This window comes from Piliocolobus tephrosceles, chromosome 13 (assembly GCF_002776525.5).
Source record: "Piliocolobus tephrosceles isolate RC106 chromosome 13, ASM277652v3, whole genome shotgun sequence".
Lineage (NCBI taxonomy): Eukaryota > Metazoa > Chordata > Mammalia > Primates > Cercopithecidae > Piliocolobus > Piliocolobus tephrosceles.
Window position 1 is genome coordinate 352,459 of NC_045446.1, and position 18,726 is coordinate 371,184.

At 62.0% G+C, this 18,726-nt stretch overlaps 2 protein-coding genes across 12 annotated transcripts in view; one reads left to right on the plus strand and one right to left on the minus strand.

The window, feature by feature from the left end:
* Positions 1-3,306: 3,306 nt before the first annotated feature.
* Positions 3,307-8,623, minus strand: HRAS (HRas proto-oncogene, GTPase). Of its 6 annotated transcripts, XR_002724705.2 has the most exons (7): positions 7,041-7,725; positions 5,844-6,004; positions 5,400-5,578; positions 5,089-5,248; positions 4,912-4,993; positions 4,266-4,390; positions 3,872-4,156 (listed from the first exon to the last, which is right to left on the minus strand). XR_002724705.2 is itself a non-coding variant. In XM_023183354.2 (6 exons), exons 2-6 carry the CDS (start codon positions 5,952-5,954, stop codon positions 3,526-3,528), a joined length of 1,185 nt encoding a protein of 394 aa, XP_023039122.1. In that variant the 5' UTR covers positions 5,955-6,004; positions 8,497-8,623; the 3' UTR covers positions 3,307-3,525. The 6 variants fall into 6 exon arrangements, 5 of the variants coding, with proteins under 5 accessions (XP_023039122.1, XP_023039120.1, XP_023039121.1 ...); XM_023183354.2 differs by lacking the exons at positions 4,912-4,993; positions 7,041-7,725 and adding an exon at positions 8,497-8,623 and having other exon boundaries at positions 3,307-4,156; positions 4,287-4,390; XM_023183352.2 differs by lacking the exon at positions 4,912-4,993 and having other exon boundaries at positions 3,307-4,156; positions 4,287-4,390.
* A 448-nt stretch (positions 8,624-9,071) lies between these two features.
* Positions 9,072-18,726, plus strand: part of LRRC56 (leucine rich repeat containing 56) — a 22,459-nt gene continuing 12,804 nt past the window's right edge. For 2 of the 6 annotated variants that reach the window (XM_023183345.2, XM_023183351.2), the window contains exons 1-6: positions 9,072-9,222; positions 10,152-10,489; positions 10,967-11,113; positions 12,066-12,256; positions 12,935-13,022; positions 15,705-15,765. In XM_023183345.2, the coding sequence (XP_023039113.1) occupies positions 12,080-12,256; positions 12,935-13,022; positions 15,705-15,765 (326 nt within the window). In that variant the 5' untranslated portion in view covers positions 9,072-9,222; positions 10,152-10,489; positions 10,967-11,113; positions 12,066-12,079. The remainder of the gene's footprint in view (positions 9,223-10,151; positions 10,490-10,966; positions 11,114-12,065; positions 12,257-12,934; positions 13,023-15,704; positions 15,766-18,726) is intronic. The other 4 variants (XM_023183347.2, XM_023183346.2, XM_023183348.2 and 1 more) reach the window with 4 other exon arrangements.

Here is an 18,726-nt window from a genome sequence, read left to right on the forward strand (position 1 = left end):
TCGCTCAGGCTGGAGTGCACGGGAACAATCTCGGCTCACTGCAAACTCCGCCTCCCGGGTTCACGCCATTCTCCTGCCTCAGTCTCCCGAGTAGCTGGGACTACAGGCGCCCGCCACCAAGCCCAGTTAATTTTTGTATTTTTAGTAGAGACAGGGTTTCACTGTGTTAGCCAGGATGGTCTTCATCTCCTGACCTCATGATCCGCCCGCCTCAGCCTCCCAAAGTGCTGGGATTACAGGCGTGAGCCACCGCGCCTGGCCTGTTTTTTGTTTTTGAAACGAGTCTCGCTTTGTTGCCCAGGCTGGAGTGCAGTGTTGCTATCTCGGCTCACAGCAACCTCCACCTCCTGGGTTCAAGCGATTCCCCTGCCTCAGCCTCCCGAGTAGCTGGGATTACAGGCGCCTGCCACCACGCCCAGCTAATTTTCATATTTTTATTAGAGACGGGGTTTCACCATGATGGCCAGGCTGGTCTTGAACTCGACCTCAGGTGATTCACCCGCCTCCGCCTCCCAAAGTGCTGGGATTGCAGGTGTGAGTCACCGCGCCCGGCCTGAAACCCTGCATCTTTATCCAGGCCTCCCTGGATGGATGTTGGGAGAGTTTACGCGTGGCCGTGGGGGATCGCTGTGGCAGGCTCTCAGCTATCAGAGGGCTCCATTGCGAGGAGGCAGCTGGTGGCGAATCCTGAGCAGCGATGTGATCCGAGGGGCAGGCGGCAGGTGGGACGGAGGCTGATGTCACACAGGTGAGTCCCCCACCTCCCCCCAGGCTTCCTCCACCCCCTTGGCAGCCCAGCAGGGTCTGTCAATCAGTGGGACCTGGTCAGCTGGCTGCTGGGGGACCTCAGGCAGGGGACTTGTCCTTGGGGCCTTGCGGCCTCCAGCGAGGGGGACATTCACAGCACCCAGGAGGGCTCCTCCAGAAGGTGAGACACAGGCACTGAATCCAGCCCTTTACACAAGACCCGAGTCCACCAAGGGAGGGGCCCAGCCCCTCCCCGCGTCTGCATCCCCATGACCACCCAGGTGGAGAGGGCTGAGTGTGGTGCCCCTGCAGATGCTCTGACGATTGCCTCAGGCCACGGGGGTGACAGTGACTTAGATCTGTATGCACGTGAGTGGGACAGCCAGGCCTAGCTGGAGAAGAAACACACACGCACACATGTTCACCCACATACACGTGCACTCACATGCTGACAGTTCAGTGGGTGGAGGACACTGACTCCAGGCTCAGCTGACCTGGGCAGGGCGCTGTTGTGACGTGTGCAGCCACCCCACGACGTCACTGGTGCCAAGTGCCCAGCATGTGTGGAGCAACTGGGGACACAGCGGGTGTCCGAGAGGGGCTGTGTCTGAAGGGGAGAGGTGGGTCTCAGCACAGCTGCCCTCCCCCATGGTATGGCGACAGGCACTACCAGGTGGCCTGCGCTGGCCTCTATGTGGCGGCCAAGGGTCATCCCTGAGCACTCAGCGGGTGCCCGTTCCACGCAGACTGTGCAAACGACTGTCTCATTCACCTCATGGCAACCCCATGGGGTGGATACGAACACACGCATGTGACAGGTGAGACCTTCGAGGTCGGGGGGAGGAGACAGACCCGACCTTGGCCGTGCTCTCCAGCCCTGCCCTGTGCTGCACCCAGCCTAACCTCTGCAGCCTCCCTGCCCTGGACACAAATCTGGCTGAGACCCCAGACCCTGATGGGGCAGAGTCTGGCACTGCAAGAGCCACCAGGATGGGCCCCCTGGGTGTGGGCAGAGGGTGGTCCTCAGTCCAGGTTTCTGCCAGAAGATGGGTCCCTGCAGGAGGGGGTCTCAGCAGCTCAGACTTCAGATGCAGTCACTGCTGCTTGCTGGGGGACGGCCAGACACGGAGCCCTCTGTTCTCTGGCAGTTCTGGACAATGAGGGATCCGTGGAGGAACACCTGGTGGGCAGCAGGAGTCCCTCTTGCGGGTCAGGGTGCAGGGACAGGCTCTCCCCACACAGCCCTCCCACAGTCTTGTTCTCTGGGATTGGCAGTTTGCAGGGGCGTCCCCAGCATCAGACCGGGGGGGCCACACAGGGACCCAGATCCATGGGGCCCAGCCCTATCAAGACCAGATGGGCTCAGTGGAGAAGCTGACCACACCTGCTTTCCTTCCAGCCAAACCGGGAGAGTGTCCCGGCACCCAGGCCTCCGCAGGTAACCCCAGACATCAAGGCCCTCCTCACAGGGACGAGCTGGCTCTCCCCTGCCCATCAGCGCAGCTCCAGAATGCCAAGGGGTCCGCTCCCACATGGAGGCCTGGTCCTCCCACACACTGGCCTGGCTGGGCTGTCCCCGAGGCCAAGGCCTAGTGGCATGAGGGGGCTTCCGTGGAGCCCAAGGCAGTGGGCTGCTCTCTGGAGTCCCCAGGACCCTGGGTGTGGCTGGCCTGTCCCCAGATCAGGACAGACCCCAGGTTGTCCAGTGGTTCCCATGCTGGAACTCCTGTTGAAGCCACCCAGGGACCTGGTGCTTTCCACAGTTCAGCATGGAGCAGGGGTGCTGGGCCCTGTCCCCTCCGCGTCTGTCCTGGACACCCCAGGACCACAGCAGAGGTCAAGCCCTGCAACCCCAGCAGGGACCTGACACCAGGCCCTGCCCAGCCCTGTAATGACCAAGAGGCAGGTCCAGAGACACCCCCTGCACAGGGTCACCTGCATCTGACCCCCTCGGCAGGCAGTGACCGGCACAGTGTGGAAGGAGCCAGGGTGGTACCTGGCAGCCCCAAAGGGCTCCTGGCCGCAGGAAGTCTGTATCGATGGGGAAGCTGGTCACTTGGAGGCTGCTGGAGAGAAGGGCAAGTGTGGCATCCCCTGGACAGAAGGGTGAGTGTGGCGTCCCTGCAGCCCTGGCCAGCCAGCAGCACGCCCTGCAGTCTCTCCCCCAACCTCTGGGACGGGGACCCCTGACAGGGCACAAGTCCCCATCCCAGAGGGGCCTGGTCTAGCCTCAACCCGAGCCCTGGGAGGGGAGGGGCACCAGGGACGCTGTGGGCCTCCAGCAGCAGCCAGAATGATCACACGGGTGACTGAGCACTCTGTGGCTGTGGCCAGACCTAGAACTTGGCCCAAGGCAGGGCAGGCCCCTTGGAGCAGAGCGGATGGCTGAGCCTGTGCGTACCCAGCAAGGCCGAACCAGTGACGCTACCAGGCTCCAAGAGCAGCCAGCCATGAGGCAGGGGCGGGGTGAGGGTGGGGTGAGGGCAGGGGCGGGGGGGGGGGGGGCAAGAGCAGGCAGACCAGCTGCCAACCTCGTCCACTCCAGGAGGCAGGGATGGCCAGGCTCCCATGCCCTAGTGGCCGCCACCCAACCACCAATAAGGCAAAGGCCTGAGGCCAGTCGGTGCTGCAGCCCTACTTCCAAGGTCCACAGACTGCTCCAGGCCAGAGAGATGAAGAAAACCGGGCATGTGAAGGCCCAGGAGGCAGGGTCCCTATGTCTGCCATTCTTGGCAGGTGCATTTCACAGTGGGAAAAAGTCAGGAAAGGCGATGCCTCTCACCGCCAAGAAGGCTCCCAGGTAGAGACCAGAGCCACCGGCACAGATACCCAACCCCTAAAATCACCTCCCTCTGGAGGACCATGATGCCCTCCTAGTTGGTAGAAGCACAGTAAGCTCTCTGTCCTTAGGATCTGCCTGCTTGTCCAGAGCTCTCTGCCGGAATCCATGACTCTGGGGCAGGCAGGAGGAGACAGCAGCACAGCCCAGACCCCTGACCAGCCTCTCCCAACCTCCCCCTCCCAAAGGCTGTGGAGAGCCCAAGGCTGGACAGGCCCGAGGTTCCGACATACCTCACACCAGGCCACACGTGCGCTGTGTCCCACCCTCAGCCAAAATCCAAGGTCAAGACCATCCAATAATTTACTGCAATCCCATCTGCGCCTGACAAGGGCCCACAGAGGCCTGGGAAGGGAGCTAAGGGCTGGGGTTCCGGTGGCATTTGGGACGCTCAAGACAGTCTGTGCAAAGCATCCCTGGGAGGGTCTGCGGTCACTTCGGCCCATGGTCCCTGGGTGGCTGGGCTCCAGCAGCCCTTCCTTCCTTCCTTGCTTCCATCCTTCCTTCCTTCCTCCTCCTTCCGTCTGCACCTCCTCCCTGCATCCGGCACCTCCATGTCCTGAGCTTGTGCTGGGCGGGGCACAAAGGAGGCTGCTGACCGCAGGTGAGGAGACCAGCAGGGGTGGGGAGCCCGGGGTCATCCAGCGGGCGTGGCGGCCGCCCTGGGAGCCCCCCTCACCTGTGTCAGGAGAGTACACACTTGCAGCTCATGCAGCCGGGGCCACTCTCATCAGGAGGGTTCAGCTTCCGCAGCTTATGCTGCCGAATCTCACGTACCAACGTGTAGAAGGCATCCTCCACTCCCTGGGAAAGGAGGAATGGGATCAGGAGGGACAGGCCTGTGGCCCCCTGCCTGGGTGAGGGGCTCCCTGCTGTGCGATCAAGCCCTGCATGGCCCAAGGCTCCCGACTCCACCAGCCACTTCCCCAGGCCCACCACACACACAGGAAGCTGGGCTCTGGTCATCTCGAAGAGCCCAGGGCCACCTGCATCACGCTACAGCAGCCCCTCAAAGGTCAGGGTGGCCCAGGACCCTCCTGAACTACAGATCTGGCCAGGGTTTGATCACCCTGCACCCAGCTCTCATCTGAGCTACGGCCAATGTCCCCAGCAGCCTCACTAAGACTCAGAACCAACAGGTGCCCGTGGGACACTCTGGGGACAAGAGGGGCTGGGCCCCAGGGTCACCGCTCCGGCCTGGCTCAGGGCAGCTCTCCCCAAGGACCTCCGCCTTCCCCGGAGCTGTGTCGGCCCAGGACTGCAGGGCGTGAGCCCAGACCCCGGCCCTTGCCTCCCTCACTGCCCTGCCGTCCCGGGAGACTTACAGCGCAAGGGGCCGCTGGGTCACATGGGTCCCGGGGGGTCCCAGAGGGTCCCGGAGCTGGAGCCAGAGCCAGAGCGGCTGCCCTGTGTCAAGGGAGAGGGGTCAGTGAGTGCTGCTCCCTGGCTGGGGCGGGGCGGGGCGAGTCCCTGGCTAGCTGTGGGTTGGAGAGCTGCCTCACCTGTCGGGTCTTGGCCGAGGTCTCGATGTAGGGGATACCATAGCTTCGGGCGAGGTCCTGAGCCTGCCGAGACTCCACGGTGCGTGCAGCCAGGTCACACTTGTTCCCCACCAGCACCATGGGCACGTCGTCTGAGTCCTTCACCCGCTTGATCTGCTCCCTGGGATGAAAAGTGAGAGCTGGCTATAGGGGCTGCAGGCACGACTGCATCCAGGACGTGCACAGAGAGGACAGGAGGCCCCTGTCTGGGCACAGCCGGCCCGACCCCACTTGTGCCTGATGGGCTCCCGGGCCAGCCTCACGGGGTTCACCTGTACTGGTGGATATCCTCAAAGGACTTGGTGTTGTTGATGGCAAACACACACAGGAAGCCTTCCCCCGTGCGCATGTACTGGTCCCGCATGGCACTGTACTCCTCTTGGCCGGCCGTGTCCAGGATGTCCAACAGGCATGTCTCCCCATCAATGACCACCTGCTTCCGGTAGGAGTCCTGCAGGAAGACAGAGCTCAGGGACCCCCCTCAGGACCCTCCATGCGGGGAGTTCACAATGCCAGCCTCTCCCTGGTACCTCTCATGCCCCTCTCATGCCCCCTCTCCTGGGGTGCTGAGAGGAGGGGCTCCCCTCCTCTGGAGGAAGCAGGAGACAGGCCCAGAGCACCACGCAGGGCCTGGGGCCGCAGCCATCCCTATCCTGGCTGTGTCCTGGGCTTGCCCACAGCAGCTGCCGGGACCTGGACGGTGGTGCCAGGCTCACCTCTATCGTGGGGTCGTATTCGTCCACGAAGTGGTTCTGGATCAGCTGGATGGTCAGCGCACTCTTGCCCACACCGCCGGCGCCCACCACCACGAGCTTATATTCCGTCATTGCTCCTCAGGGGCCTGCGGCCCGGGGTCCTACAGGGTCTCCTGCCCCACCTGCCAAGGACGGCCCTGCTCAGCCAGGCCCAGGCCCCACAGGGCTGCTGCTGGCAGAGCCATCTGAAGGGCAAACCTATAGCGGGCCCTGGGTCCCAACGCCAGGCAGCAAGGACTGCACCGTGCCTACCTGTGCAGCTGCAAACCAGCGCGGGGGAGGGCTGTCGCCTCGCCCCCACTTGCTGTTAAGGACCCAGTGAGGGGAAAAGGGAGCCAGCCTCCAAAGGCAGGGCTGACAGCTGAGCGCTCTCAACCAAATTAGAAGCTGCTGGGTCGGCAGAAAGACTAAAGGGAGGCGCCCGAGGGCTGAGGTTACCGTCCTCCTAAACAGGTCTGGCCACGGCGGAGCGCGCCACGGCGTGCCCGGGCAGGCCAGTGCCAGCCTGCAGGCCCCGCGGCGCTGGTGCCTCCGACAAGTATTTGCTGAGCGCCTACTGCGTGCTAGGCGCCGCTGAGGGGAGGGCAGACCCGGGCAGCGCCCCGCGCCCCAGGCGAGGAACCGGGGACATCTTTCAGCCACAGAAAGCTGGAGAAGACAGAGGGGCTCCTGGGAAGCAGGGGCTGAGCCACAGGAAGGGGTCGAGAGGCGGCGCGGGAGACCCGGAGAGGGCAAAGGCCCTGGGGCTGAGGCCCCCGGCCTGGTCCGCGACCTGTGATGCTGAATCGGGGGGGCCCGGGCGTGCCGTGGCCGCGGCCGCCTCCGCCGAGACGCGCCTGGTTGTGAGGGCGCCGGGCCCGAGGCTCCCGGGGACGCCGGCGTGAGGACCGTGCCCAGCGCGAGGCCACGGGCGGGGCCCGGATTCCCGCGGGCCCCAGGGACTAAGGGGCCTCAGCCCGCCCCCGCCATCCGCAGCCTCCGACGCCCGCTCACCTGTGCCCGGGGGCCCCGCCCGGCCCCACCCACCCACTCCCGCCGCCGCCGCCGCCGCTGCCGCTCACGCCCGCCGGCCCCGCGCCCCCGGCCCGCGCCGCACGTATGGCTGCCGCCTGGGGGCGGGGAGGGCGCGCGGCCCGGCCGACCCCGGCCTGCACTCACCGCTCACTGGCGCGACTGCCCCCGGGGCCGGGGCCGAGGCCGGGGCGGGGCGGGGGCGGGGGCGCGCGGTTCTCCCCGCGCATGGGCTCCGTCCGCGGCGGGTGCGGCTGCGGCTGCAGGCGCAGGGAGCGGGCGGCGGAGACTCGGCCGGGCCTGCGCACGCCCCACCCCGCGCCCGTCCGTCAGCCCGGCGCGACCTACCATTGGCCGCGCTCCACCAGGCCCCGCCCCGCCCCGGTTGGCTGAGCTGCCCGTCTGTCAGGAGCCGCGGTCTGGCAGGGCTTCCGGGAGCAATGCGGGAGGTGGAGCCAGAAGGGCCGCGGCCTCGAGGGGTTGGGCTCGGCCGGCGAGCGGAGGCAAGCTCGGGGTTGCTAGAGGAGGGCGAGGGAGCAGGTGTCTGGGGGCCTGGGGCCGCATATCCGAGCAGGGCCGTGGACTCTCCCGGGAACAGGCCGGCGAGAGAACCCGACTCAGCGGCGCCCGTGCACTCGAGGCCCTCCCTGCGCTGGCAGCGCGGCGCCGCCCACCGCGGAGGTCTCGGGGCTCCGGGCTGAGGAAAGGCTGGGATCCGCCGGGACCAAGGCGGGCCGCTCGGAGCTGGGGGCCCCCGGGTGGCCGCGGGGTCCGGTTGCCTGGCTCCCCTTCCGCGCAGGTGGAGTGGCCCCGCACCCGGACGGTGCGCACCCCACCTATCACCACGCACCCCAGCTCCCCTATTCCCACCGCAGCCCACCCCGAGGACGCCTTGCAGCCCCGGTGGGATTTCGGGCAGCGGGCACAGCCGTGCGCCCTGGAGCCAGGCGTCAGAACGCCCCCTCCACCACTCGTCTTACTTGGGCCTGCGTGGCAGGCGACCCTGCCCGCTCAGTCCCCCCAGACTTGAGGTTCCAACCATGCAGAAGCTCAGCGTGGTGCAGTTAAACGGTACCCACAGGTTGCCACAGGAGAGCGAAGTGCCCAGGGCTCACCCCAAGCACAAAGACCACATCCTAGCTCTTTCAAACCCAAAAAGACGTGTTTTTAACATTTTTTAAAATTGCAAAAGAATCAGAAATACATCCTGATTAAAAAACAAAAGGGGCCGGGCGCAGTGGCTCACGCCTATAATCCCAGCACTTTGGGAGGCCGAGGCGGGTGGATTACTTGAGGTCAGGAGTTCAAGACCAGCCTGGCCAACATGATGAAATCCCGTCTTTACTAAAAATGCAAAAAATTAGTCGGTTGCAGTGGCGCGCGCCTGTAGTCCCAACTACTCAGGAGGCTGAGGCAGAAGAATCGCTGGAACCCGGGTGGCGAATGTTGCAGTGAGCCGAGATCGCGCCACTGCACTCCAACCTGGGCGACAGAGCGCGACTTCGTCTCAAAAAAAAGGCGTTTTACAGTCAGGCAAACCCTGCCTCTGCCCTGCCCAGCGCCCGCCCCGCCGCCACGCCCTCCTGCTCCGGTCGCCGCTGACCCGGGGCTCCACCCACGTGCGGTCCCGGGGGTCCCGCCTGCCGTCAGTCCACCGCGCGGTCTCAGTCAGAGCCTGGCTCGGGGCGGACGCGCATGAACGCGGATGAGAGGCGGCGACTGAACGGCGGGCGGCGGCGTGTCCCACGGGCCGGGCACTCGGGCGCGGTCCGGCATCCGGTCTGTTTCCTGGTTCTTGGGGGCGCTTGCCCGGTGCTTCCTTTTACTGTCGGCCTCACTTCCAAGCGAAGGTCAGGGCGTCAGGCCTCGACCCTAGGGGCGACCCTTCCACGTGGAAAAGGTGGGCGCGAGCCTCCAGCAGAGACCGCCCTAGCCAGCCCCGCGTGGGAAGCGCCGGGATCGCGAGGAAACGCGACACGTGCACAGCGACGGCCCGGGCACGGAGCCGCAGGGACTGGCACCTGATGCGCCTGCGCCCACCCGACTTGGTGGCGCGTCACCTCCCCCTGGGATCGCCCACCCAAGTGCCAACCCACGTGGCCCCGCCCTAGCGATCGTTGCTAAGGGGCGTGGCTCAGCCCCTAAGAACCCGAGCCTCCTGCGGCTTATAAATATTTGCGTATTCAAATGAGGACCCGCGCACGTTGCCATGGGGCCCAGGCCGCAACCCCGCAGCCGGAAGAACAGCCTGGAGTAGGAGACAGCGCCTGGCGGCGGAGGGCGCCCAGGGCCGAGCTGCCAGGGCCGGACACCTGGGCTGAGCCCTCAGGTGAGAGCGGAGCACACCCCTCGGGTGGGAGCCACAAGCCTCGCCGTATGCCTGGTGGCAGGAGGGAGCCTGCGCCGAGGCGAGGGCGCGGGGACACTAAGCAGCACAGCCAACGGGGACGAGTGAAGGCCCCGCGCGTCAGATCTGGTCCCCTGGGGACCCTTGCCTCCACCACCCCCTGGCCCTGCCCTGAAGGGGCTCCCTGTCAGGAGGCAGGAGGGGCCCCAAGCCTTGCCCCTGAGGGAGATGCAGAGGCAAGGACCCAGGGTGCTCGGGGTTCCAGGGTGGGGCTCAGCAGGGGAGCGGGCTCTGCCCTCCCAGCCTCCATGGTGAAGGGGCAAGGGCTGCAGGGGACCAGAGGTGATGAGCTACCCACCAGGGAATGGCACTAGCTGGGGTGTGGAGACAGAGAATTCCCCCAGTTTCCAATTTGGGGAGCATGGGGGCTCGCAGAGGGGACACAGGGTAGGAGCAGGACTGCGAAGTGTGCGGATGGGTTCAGGCCTAGGCGAGAACACCAGGAGCAGTGTCTGAGGTGGGAGTCCAGTGGGGGCTTCGGATTCCACAGCCTCCAACCCCTGGTCCTTGCACCCCTAGGCCTTGGGGCTCAGACCAGCCTGATACTCGGGCTCTTGGGCACAGAGGAGACAAGGGTGGCTGACTCAGCCCTTAGTGCCACCCACAGATGTCCTGGGGCTGCGCATGACCCGGCCAGCTCACGCACTCCATGAGGCTCGAGACTGGCAGGCCTGGGATGGAGGTGGCCAGAGTCTTTGTGGAAACGCAGTGGTGGGGTCCTGCTGTGAGGCCTGGGGCCTTCCACCATCTGGAGAAAGGCAGGCAGTGGGGGAGATTCTGGCTGGAAACTCCATAAGACTCTATTTTGAGCTTACCTTCTTTGGTTCTTGGTGCATGGGGTCACCTTCCAGACCAGACCACTGAGGCACCCGGAGCCTGAGCCGCTGCCCTGCTCCAACACTCCCGCCCACCACCTCTGTCAACGGCTGGCCAACTTGCCTGGCGCAGGGGCAGCTGTAGACAGGATGGAGAGGATACATCTTCAGTGTCCAAATGTGGTCAACAGATGAAAGCCACGGCCAGAAAGTTCTAAGTGGCTACATGTGCATCTGCCTGCTCACGGATTCCTTCGACAAATATTTGAACGTCCCCTCCTGCGACTGTGGATAGCAGAGGAGCACCCAGGCCACGTGCAGGCCACGTGCAGCCCACAGCACTGGGGCGAGGCAGGCCCTCAAGCTAACACGTAGTAAGACACACAGGACTCCAAAGGGAATTTGTCTCATCAGGAAGATGAATCTGGGAAGGCTGGGTGGGGAGAGGCTGGGTGAGGAGAGGCTGGGTGGGGGGAGGTGGGGTGGGGGGAGGCGGGGTGGGGAGGGGCTGGGTGGGGAGAGGCTGGGTGGGGAGTGCTGTCAAGGGGTCAGTCCAGGTCCAGACTGAAGACAGAGGAAGGTGGTCAGGGAGGAGGATGCTGGACGCTCCAAGCACACTTCTCACTGCACCCCTGGAGCTCATGATTCCAGGGTCTGGGGCTGAGGCAGATGTCTGCTTTTTTTTTGAGATGGAGTCTCGCTCTGTCGTCCAGGCTGGAGCGCAGTGGCGCCATCTCGGCTCACGGCAAGCTCTGCCTCCCGGGTTCACCCCATTCTCCTGCCTCAGCCTCCCAAGTAGCTGGGACTACAGGCGCCTGCCACCACGCCCCGCTAATTTTTTGTATTTTTAGTATAGACGGGGTTTCACCCTGTTAGCCAGGATGGTCTCCATCTCCTGACCTCGTGATCTGCCTGCCTCGGCTTCCCAGAGTGCTGGGATTACAGACGTGAACCACTGCGCCCTGCCAGACGTCTGCATCTTTAAGGGACAACACCAGGTAAGCCTGGTGCAGGTGGTCGAGGGATACACTGGGCTTAGAAAGAACGGGGTACAGGAGAGGGACACACTGGGCCAACACTCTCAGAGGCCTGGAGAGGGGCTCAGGAAGAATGAGGTGCAAGAGAGGACCCCTGTGGAGAAGGAGGAAAGTGGGATTTGGAATAGCAGCAGGCATCGCATTGGGGGACCCAGAGGTACCCCAGCATCAGTCACACACCTGACTCTGTCTTCCTCCTCGCCAGCTGGGCCTGTGGATGGTCAGGTCCTGGGCTGACCTGCTCACCTCTGGGTGCTGTGACCTCAGCCCGGCCCATTCCAGGTTCCCCTGGGCACAGTAACCTGGCCAGGAAGCCACCCTGACTCTTGCAGGTACTGCCTGAGGGCACGTGCCGCCTTCTTGCCTGGGTGTTTGACCCACAGCAGAAGAAAGCGGCTGCCTGCAGGAGAAGGGGTTTGGCTGGCACAGGGGTGGGGTAGGGGAAGGCCTGGAACCTGATCCTGGACCCCAGGCTCAGAGACCGTCAGGTGGAGAAGGACCCATAGCCCACAGCTTGAGGCAGCCCCAGGAGCCCCACAGCCACAGGCAGCTGGCCTGGCACCCCCGGGCTCACAGCCGTCATGGGCCTCAGGTGGGGAGGCCTGGAGCCAGGTCCCTGCATGGACCCTGAGGATGGGCAGAAACACAGGGAGAGTGTCCTACAGAGCAGAGGGGGTCGAGCCAAGGCTGGGGAAGGGGAGCGTGAGGCCCTCCAGGCTGAAACGAAGCAGACTAGGGCTCCATGAGGCCCAGCCAAGCTAGGAGCCTTCTCTAGGCTCGGGGTGGGGGTGGGTGCCAAGGGCTTGCTGTGTGTGTTGGGGGGGGCAGGGAGTTGAGGGCTGTGCCAGGGTCTCAGCCAGACTACAGAGGAGGAGGAGCAACAGCTTGGAGCTTTGCGCTCTGCCTCTATCAGCAGGTTACGTGTGAATGGACCCAGGCTGGGACAGATCCCGTGGGCCTCGGCCGAGCACCTCCAGCTTCCGGGTGCGGGAGCTGAGCTGGCAAGGCCTGCACAACCCCTGCCCACAGAGCAAGGGCCCTGGCAGCCAGAGGGACAGCCTTGGAGAGCAGCTGGTGGAAGAGTACCTGTCCCCTGCCCGACTGGTGAGTGTGGGCGCTGGGGGTTATGGCCACAGAGGCCTGTGTGGGGGGACATCCCAGAGCTCCTTTCTGCTGATGGTCCAGCCTGCTCTCTGTCTCCCTCTTGCTGGTCTTGCCTGCTGATGGTTGGCCTCAGCCTGGCCCCTGCAGCTGGGTCCACTCCACCCACTCTGCCCTTAGGACCCCTACCAGACCCCAAAACACCAGCAGCACCAGGTGCTCGGTGACACAGATGTCCTCAGGCGTTTGGGTCACAGACAGGACTGAGCCAGGCCAGAACCCACAAGTAGGGGCTGAGCGTCCCTTATCCTCCAACCAAAGAGGGGGTCAGTCCTTCACTCAAACAGGAGACCAGATGGCTCAAAGCTCAGGGCAGGGCTAGGCGCAGTCCGGGCTCTGGGTGCTGGGTGTGGTGTGTCTGCCCTGGGAGTCTCTTTGGAGATGGGCAGCCCCCAGGGCAGGTCCTTCTCTGGCAGTGGCCCTCCAGCCAAGTGCAGCACAAGCTCTGCTCATGTCACGTCCACTTCCATCCCACCACCCAGACCAGGGCCAACATGGCCAAGGCAGGGAAAGGTCGGTGCCCACTCCAGCGGGAGCCCCAGAGTCCTGCAGCCAGAAGCAAGGATGGAACTAAAGTGGGGAGAGCCAGGATCAGCACTGACTCCCGGTTGGTTTCTACAGCAGGCCCTGGCCCGGGTGGATGACCTTCGGCTGGTGAGGGTGCTGGAGATGTGTGTGGACACCCGTGAGGGCAGCCTGGGGAACTTTGGTGAGCCTCATCCCACCTCGCCATGGCCACAGCCATGGCCAGGCCTCTCTGTAAATAAAGCTGTCCTCATTTCTCAGGCCGCCTATCGGCTTCCTTAGGGTTGATCTCTGACCTGAGGTCTGTGTCAGGTACAGGCAGAGGGCAATGCACTCATCAGCCCGCGCACCATGCCAGTACCCCCAGCACGCTCAATACCCCACACACCCATGCCAGTACCCCAGCATGCTCAGTACTCCACACACCCATGCAGTACCCCATCACGCTCAGTACCCCACACACCCATGCCAGTACCCCCAGCATGCTCAGTACCCCACACACCCATGCCAGTGCCCCAGCATGCTCAGTACTCCACACACCCACACCAGTACCCCCAGCACGCTCAGTACTCCACACACCCACACCAGTACCCCAGCACGCTTAGTACCCCACACACTCATGCCAGTACCCCCAGCACGCTCAGTACCCCACACACCCATGCCAGTACTCCAGCATGCTCAGTACTCCACACACCCACGCAGTACCCCCAGCATGCTCAGTACCCCACACACCCATGCCAGTACCCCCAGCATACTCAGTACCCCCAGCATGCTCAGTACTCCACACACCCACACCAGTACCCCCAGCACGCTCAGTACTCCACACACCCACACTAGTACCCCCAGCAAGCTCAGTACTCCACACACCCACACCAGTACCCCCAACACGCTCAGTACTCCACATACCCATGCCAGTACCCCCAGCATGCTCAGTATGGCACACACCCACGCCAGTACCCCCAGCACACTCAGTACTCCACATACCCACACCAGTATCCCCAGCATACACTCCACACACCCACGCCAGCATCACAGAGGAGCAGAGGACAAAATGGTGCCGAGTGCCACATGGCATCTCCTGAAACTCATCTTGAAATAATCTCAGCTAGGCACAGGGGCCATGCCTGTGATCCCAGCACCGTGGGAGGCCAAGGCAGACGGATCACTTGAGCCCAGGAGTTTGAGATCAGCCTGGGCAACATAGCAAGACCCCGTCTCTAAAAATAAAAAATTAGACAGGCATGGTGGCGCCTGTAGTCACAGCTACTCAGAAGGCGGGGAGGTCAAGCTGCAGTGAGCTGAGATTGCACCGCTGCACTCTAGACTGGGCGACAGAGCAAGACCCTGTCGCAAAAAAAGAAAGAAAAAAAAAAACCACTCCCTCCCCACCTCCGCCAGATTCCTTCTCCTTCGCCGTGTTCACGGTGCTGCTCGCCCCTGCTCCCTCCCGTGTGTGCACAGCACATCAGGCCGCTGTTCTTTTTCCTGAACTAGTTGAGAGTTGCACATGCAACGCCCCTTTATCTACTGACACTCCAGTATGTATTTCCTGAGAAGGAGAACATTCTCTCAAATGCAGTACAATGGCCAGTCAGGGATTACACCTGTATATGCATCTCAGCCATGCTGAAGACCACGTCCAAACGTCACCAGCTGTCCCAACAGGCTGGAGGGCAGCGGCACGATCTCAGCTCACTGCAACCTCCGCCTCCCGGGTTTACGCCGTTCTCCTACCTCAGCCTCCCAAGTAGCTGGAATTACAGGTGTGCACTACCACGCCCAGCTAGTTTGTGTATTTTTAGTAAGACGGGGTTTCACCACATTGGCCAAGATGGTCTCAAACTCCTGACCTCGAGTGATCCACCCAACTCAGCATCCCAAAGTGCTGGGATTATAGGGATGGGCCACTGCGCCTGGCCTATTTTCCTGGGTTTTTTTTGTTTGTTTGTTTGTTTGTTTTGAGGCGGAGTCTTGCTGTCGCCCAGGCTGAGGTGCAGTGGCCGGATCTCAGCTCACTGCAAGCTCTGCCTCCCGGGTTTACTCCGTTCTCCTACCTCAGCCTCCCGAGTAGCTGGGATTACAGAAACCCGCCACCTCGCCCGGCTAGTTTTTTATATTTTTTAGTAGAGACGGGGTTTCACCGTGTTAGCCAGGATGGTCTCGATCTCCTTACCTCGTGATCCGCCTGTCTCGGTCTCCCAAAGTGCTGGGATTACAGGCGTGAGCCACCGCGCCCGGCTACTCTGCACCCCTTCCCACGATGCAGGGATTCTGTCTGCCTCACAGGAGCATGCCCCATCCTACAAAAGACTCCAAACGCCGAGCCTTTTCCTGGGGCGGGGGCGTGCCGTGGTCTGGTCCTCTGCTGTGTGTGCGGTTGTGCATGATGATCCGAGATGCCAGGGGAGGGGTGTGGAGGCAGCTCGGGGGTGGGGCCCAGATGTTGAGTCAAGGGAGCACCACTCAGCCACGCCAGCCTGGCCTCAGTTTTCTGAGCCAACTCTTGGAGCCCAGTGGCCTCTTGCCGTCCAGGGACAATGGTCTGAGCTTCCCTGCTGTGCTGCATTCAGGCCGTCTACAGATGAGGGCCGCAGAGCTATGTAGCTTTGGGGGCTCAGGGCCACTGGGCCAGACCCTCTACCAGGCCCATAGAATCAGCAGAGCCCTTTGGTGGCCAGAGGAGCCCGCAGCCCTGGAGCAGCTCCCGGGTGCCACACAACCCCTCCTGTGGTGTGGAGAGCGGCTTGTGAGGCGGGCCCACTAGCAATGAGGGGCCAGGGGGTGCTGACGCCTCGGGGAGAAGGAGGGTGCAGACGTGGGCAGGGGTGAGAGGCCCAGTCAACCTCCTCCTCCTGCGGCCCGACAGGGGTGCACCTGCCCATCCTGGACCAACTGAAGCTGAACGGCAGCCACTTGGGCTCCCTCAGGTGAGCGCCTGGGTGGGGTGGGCTGGGGCCCTGCCATGAGGGGGTCCCATGGGGCAGGCCCTGCAGGGATGGCGGGAGAAGTTGGTAGGAGTAGGGGGACTTGGGCTGGGACAAGGGACCCAGGGGTCTAGAGAACTCCATCCTGCTGGCTGCCTGACTCTGAGTGACCCTGTGGAGGGTGGATGGGCAGTTGGGGGGAGCCTGGGACATTCAGGCAGGTGTGAGGGGGTCTCTGAGAGGGTCTTTGTTGAAAGGACGAGGTCTTGGGCCAGCCTGACTTCAGGGATCCTGCCTATGCCCTGCAGCCTCTTGGCTCAGCCCGGATGCACCCCCCTTGCCTCGTGACCCCTGCACATGGATCTCTTGTGTCTATAATGGGTGGGAGCCCCTGCGGCAGGTATCACCTCATTCAGAGCTGGGGCCAGAGTCAGGGCCGTCATGCCAGGTCGTGTGGCAAACTCCCCGAAGGTGCCCCTGACCTGGGCCCAGAGCCCCCACTGTGAGGTGTCCCTGGTGAACACCCAAAGCCAACCAAGGACTGGGGGCCTCTGGCCCCTGCACCGCTCATTGCAGCCCAGGACTTTGGCTGCACCATGCGGCCACCAGCTTGGGGTCTGGGCAAGAACAGCAACTACCAGCCAGAACCTGCTCATAGAACCCAGACCAGAAGGCAGCTGCTGGGAGAAGCTCCAGCCAGAACCTGTGCGCAGAACCCGGATCGGCCCCCAAGAGAAGCACCGGAAGCTCCGTGCCCCGCAGCAACTCACAGCATTCGGAGCTGAAGACCTCGGCGGCTCTCACATCATCGGAAGGGAAAGACCGAGGCTGAAGGAACATCCAGCTTTATTCTGGGGGTTTGGGCAAAGTGGGTTTTGTGAAAATGCTGCTGGTTTTATGTAGCCTGTTCCCAGCAGCCTAAGGCAGGGGAATTCCAGGGAGAATTCTAGAACATTCTCCAGCTGTGTGAACTGGGCTCCAAGGGCCACATCTCGTTATTTCCAGATGAGAAACAAATATCAAAATGGGCTGGGCGCGGTGTCTCACGCCTGTAATCCAGAACTTTGGGAGGCCGAGGTGGGCAGATCACCTGAGGTCAGTAGTTCGAGACCAGCCTAACCAACATGGAGAAATCTCATCTCTACTAAAATACAAAATTAGCTGTGCATGGTGGTGCATGCCTGTAATCCCAGCTACTCGGGAGGCTGAGGCAGGGGAATCGCTTGAACCCGGGAGGCGGATGCTGCAGTGAGCCAAGATTGCACCACTGCACTCCAGCCTGGGCAACAGAGCGAAACTCTGCCTCAAAAAAATAAAGTAGGCCGGGCGCGGTGGCTCATGCCTGTAATCCCAGCACTTTGGGAGGCCGAGGTGGATGGATCACGAGTTCAGGAGATCGAGACCATCCTGGCTAACACGCTGAAACCTCATCTCTACTAAAGATACAAAAAATTAGCCAGACGTGGTGGCGGGCACCTGTAGTCCCAGCTACTCGGGAGGCAGAAGAATGGTGTAAACCCGGGAGGCGGAGCTTGCAGTCAGCCGAGATAACACCAGTGCACTCCAGCCTGGGTGACACAGCGAGACTCCATCCCCCCCAAAAAAAGTAAAATAAAATAAATATCAAAAGGAATTTAATAAAATACATGAAAATCTGGAAATGGAAGAAAATTGGAAAACACTTAGGGGGCAAAGACACGGTGGGCAGCCCACAGAACTGGAGCAGAGAGGCCTGGACATGAAGCCAGGCCTGCAGCAGGCACCCAGACAACACCACAAACGAGAAACTAGGATGGGTTTGGAAAATGGATTTCTTAGAAACATGTCCCCCAGGCAGGCGCGGTGGCTCACGCCTGTAATCCCAACATTTTGGGAGGCTGAGGCAGGCAGATCACTTCAGGTCAGGAGTTCAAGACCTGCCTGGCTAACATCTGCCTGGCTAACATGGTGAAAACCCGTCTCTACTAAAAATACGAAAAAAAAAAAAAAGCCAGGCATGGTGGTATGCGCTTGTAATCCCAGCTACTCATGAGGCAGAGGCAGGAGAATCGCTTGAACCCAGGAGACAGAGGTTGCGATGAGCCAAGATCGCGCCACTGCACTCCAGCCTGGACGACACAGCAAGACTCCTTTTCAAAAAAAAAAAAAATATATATATATATATATATACACACACACACACACACACACACATACATACATATATTCAGGCCAGGCACAGTGGCTCACACCTATAATCCCAGCACTTTGGGAGGCCAAGGCGGGTGGAACACGAGGTCAGCAGTTCAAGACCAGCCTGGCCAAGATGGTGAAACCTCATCTCTACTAAAAACACAAAAATTGGCCGGGCGTGGTGGCATGTGTAATCCCAGTTACTCAGGAGGCTGAGGCAGGAGAATCGCTTGCACCCTGGAGGTGGAGGTTGCAGTGAGCCAAGATCACGCCATTGCACTCCAGCCTGTGTGACAGAGCAAAACTGTCTCAAAAAAAAAAAAAGGAAAAAATACATACACACACACACACACACACACACACACACACATATATATTCAGGCTGGGCAGGGCAGCTCACGCATGTAATCCCAGGACTGTCGGAGGTCAAGGTGGGTGGATCATGAGGTCAGGAGGTCAAGACCCTCCTGGCTAACACGGTGAAACCCTGTCTCTACTAAAAATAAAAAAAATAAAAAAAAATTAGCCGGGTGAGTGGCGGGTGCCTGTAGTCACAGTTACTTGGGAGGCTGAGGCAGGAGAATGGCGTGAACCCAGGAGGCAGAGCTTGCAGTGAGCTGAGATCACGCCACTGCACTCCAGCCTGGGCGACAGAGCGAGACTCCGTCTCAAAAAAATAAAAAATAGGCCGGGCGTGGTGGCTCAAGCCTGTAATCCCAGCACTTTGGGAGGCCGAGACGGGCGGATCACGAGGTCAAGAGATCGAGACCATCCTGGCTAACCCGGTGAAAC

Excerpts from the sequence above, each read along its gene's own strand:
- HRAS (XM_023183354.2), bottom strand. The coding sequence starts at position 5,954 with ATGACGGAATATAAGCTCGTGGTGGTGGGCGCCGGCGGTGTGGGCAAG. Across the intron at positions 5,579-5,843 it reads AATACGACCCCACGATAGAG|GACTCCTACCGGAAGCAGGT; the intron begins GTGAGCCTGGCA and ends GTCTTCCTGCAG. Across the intron at positions 5,249-5,399 it reads GAGGATATCCACCAGTACAG|GGAGCAGATCAAGCGGGTGA; the intron begins GTGAACCCCGTG and ends TTTTCATCCCAG.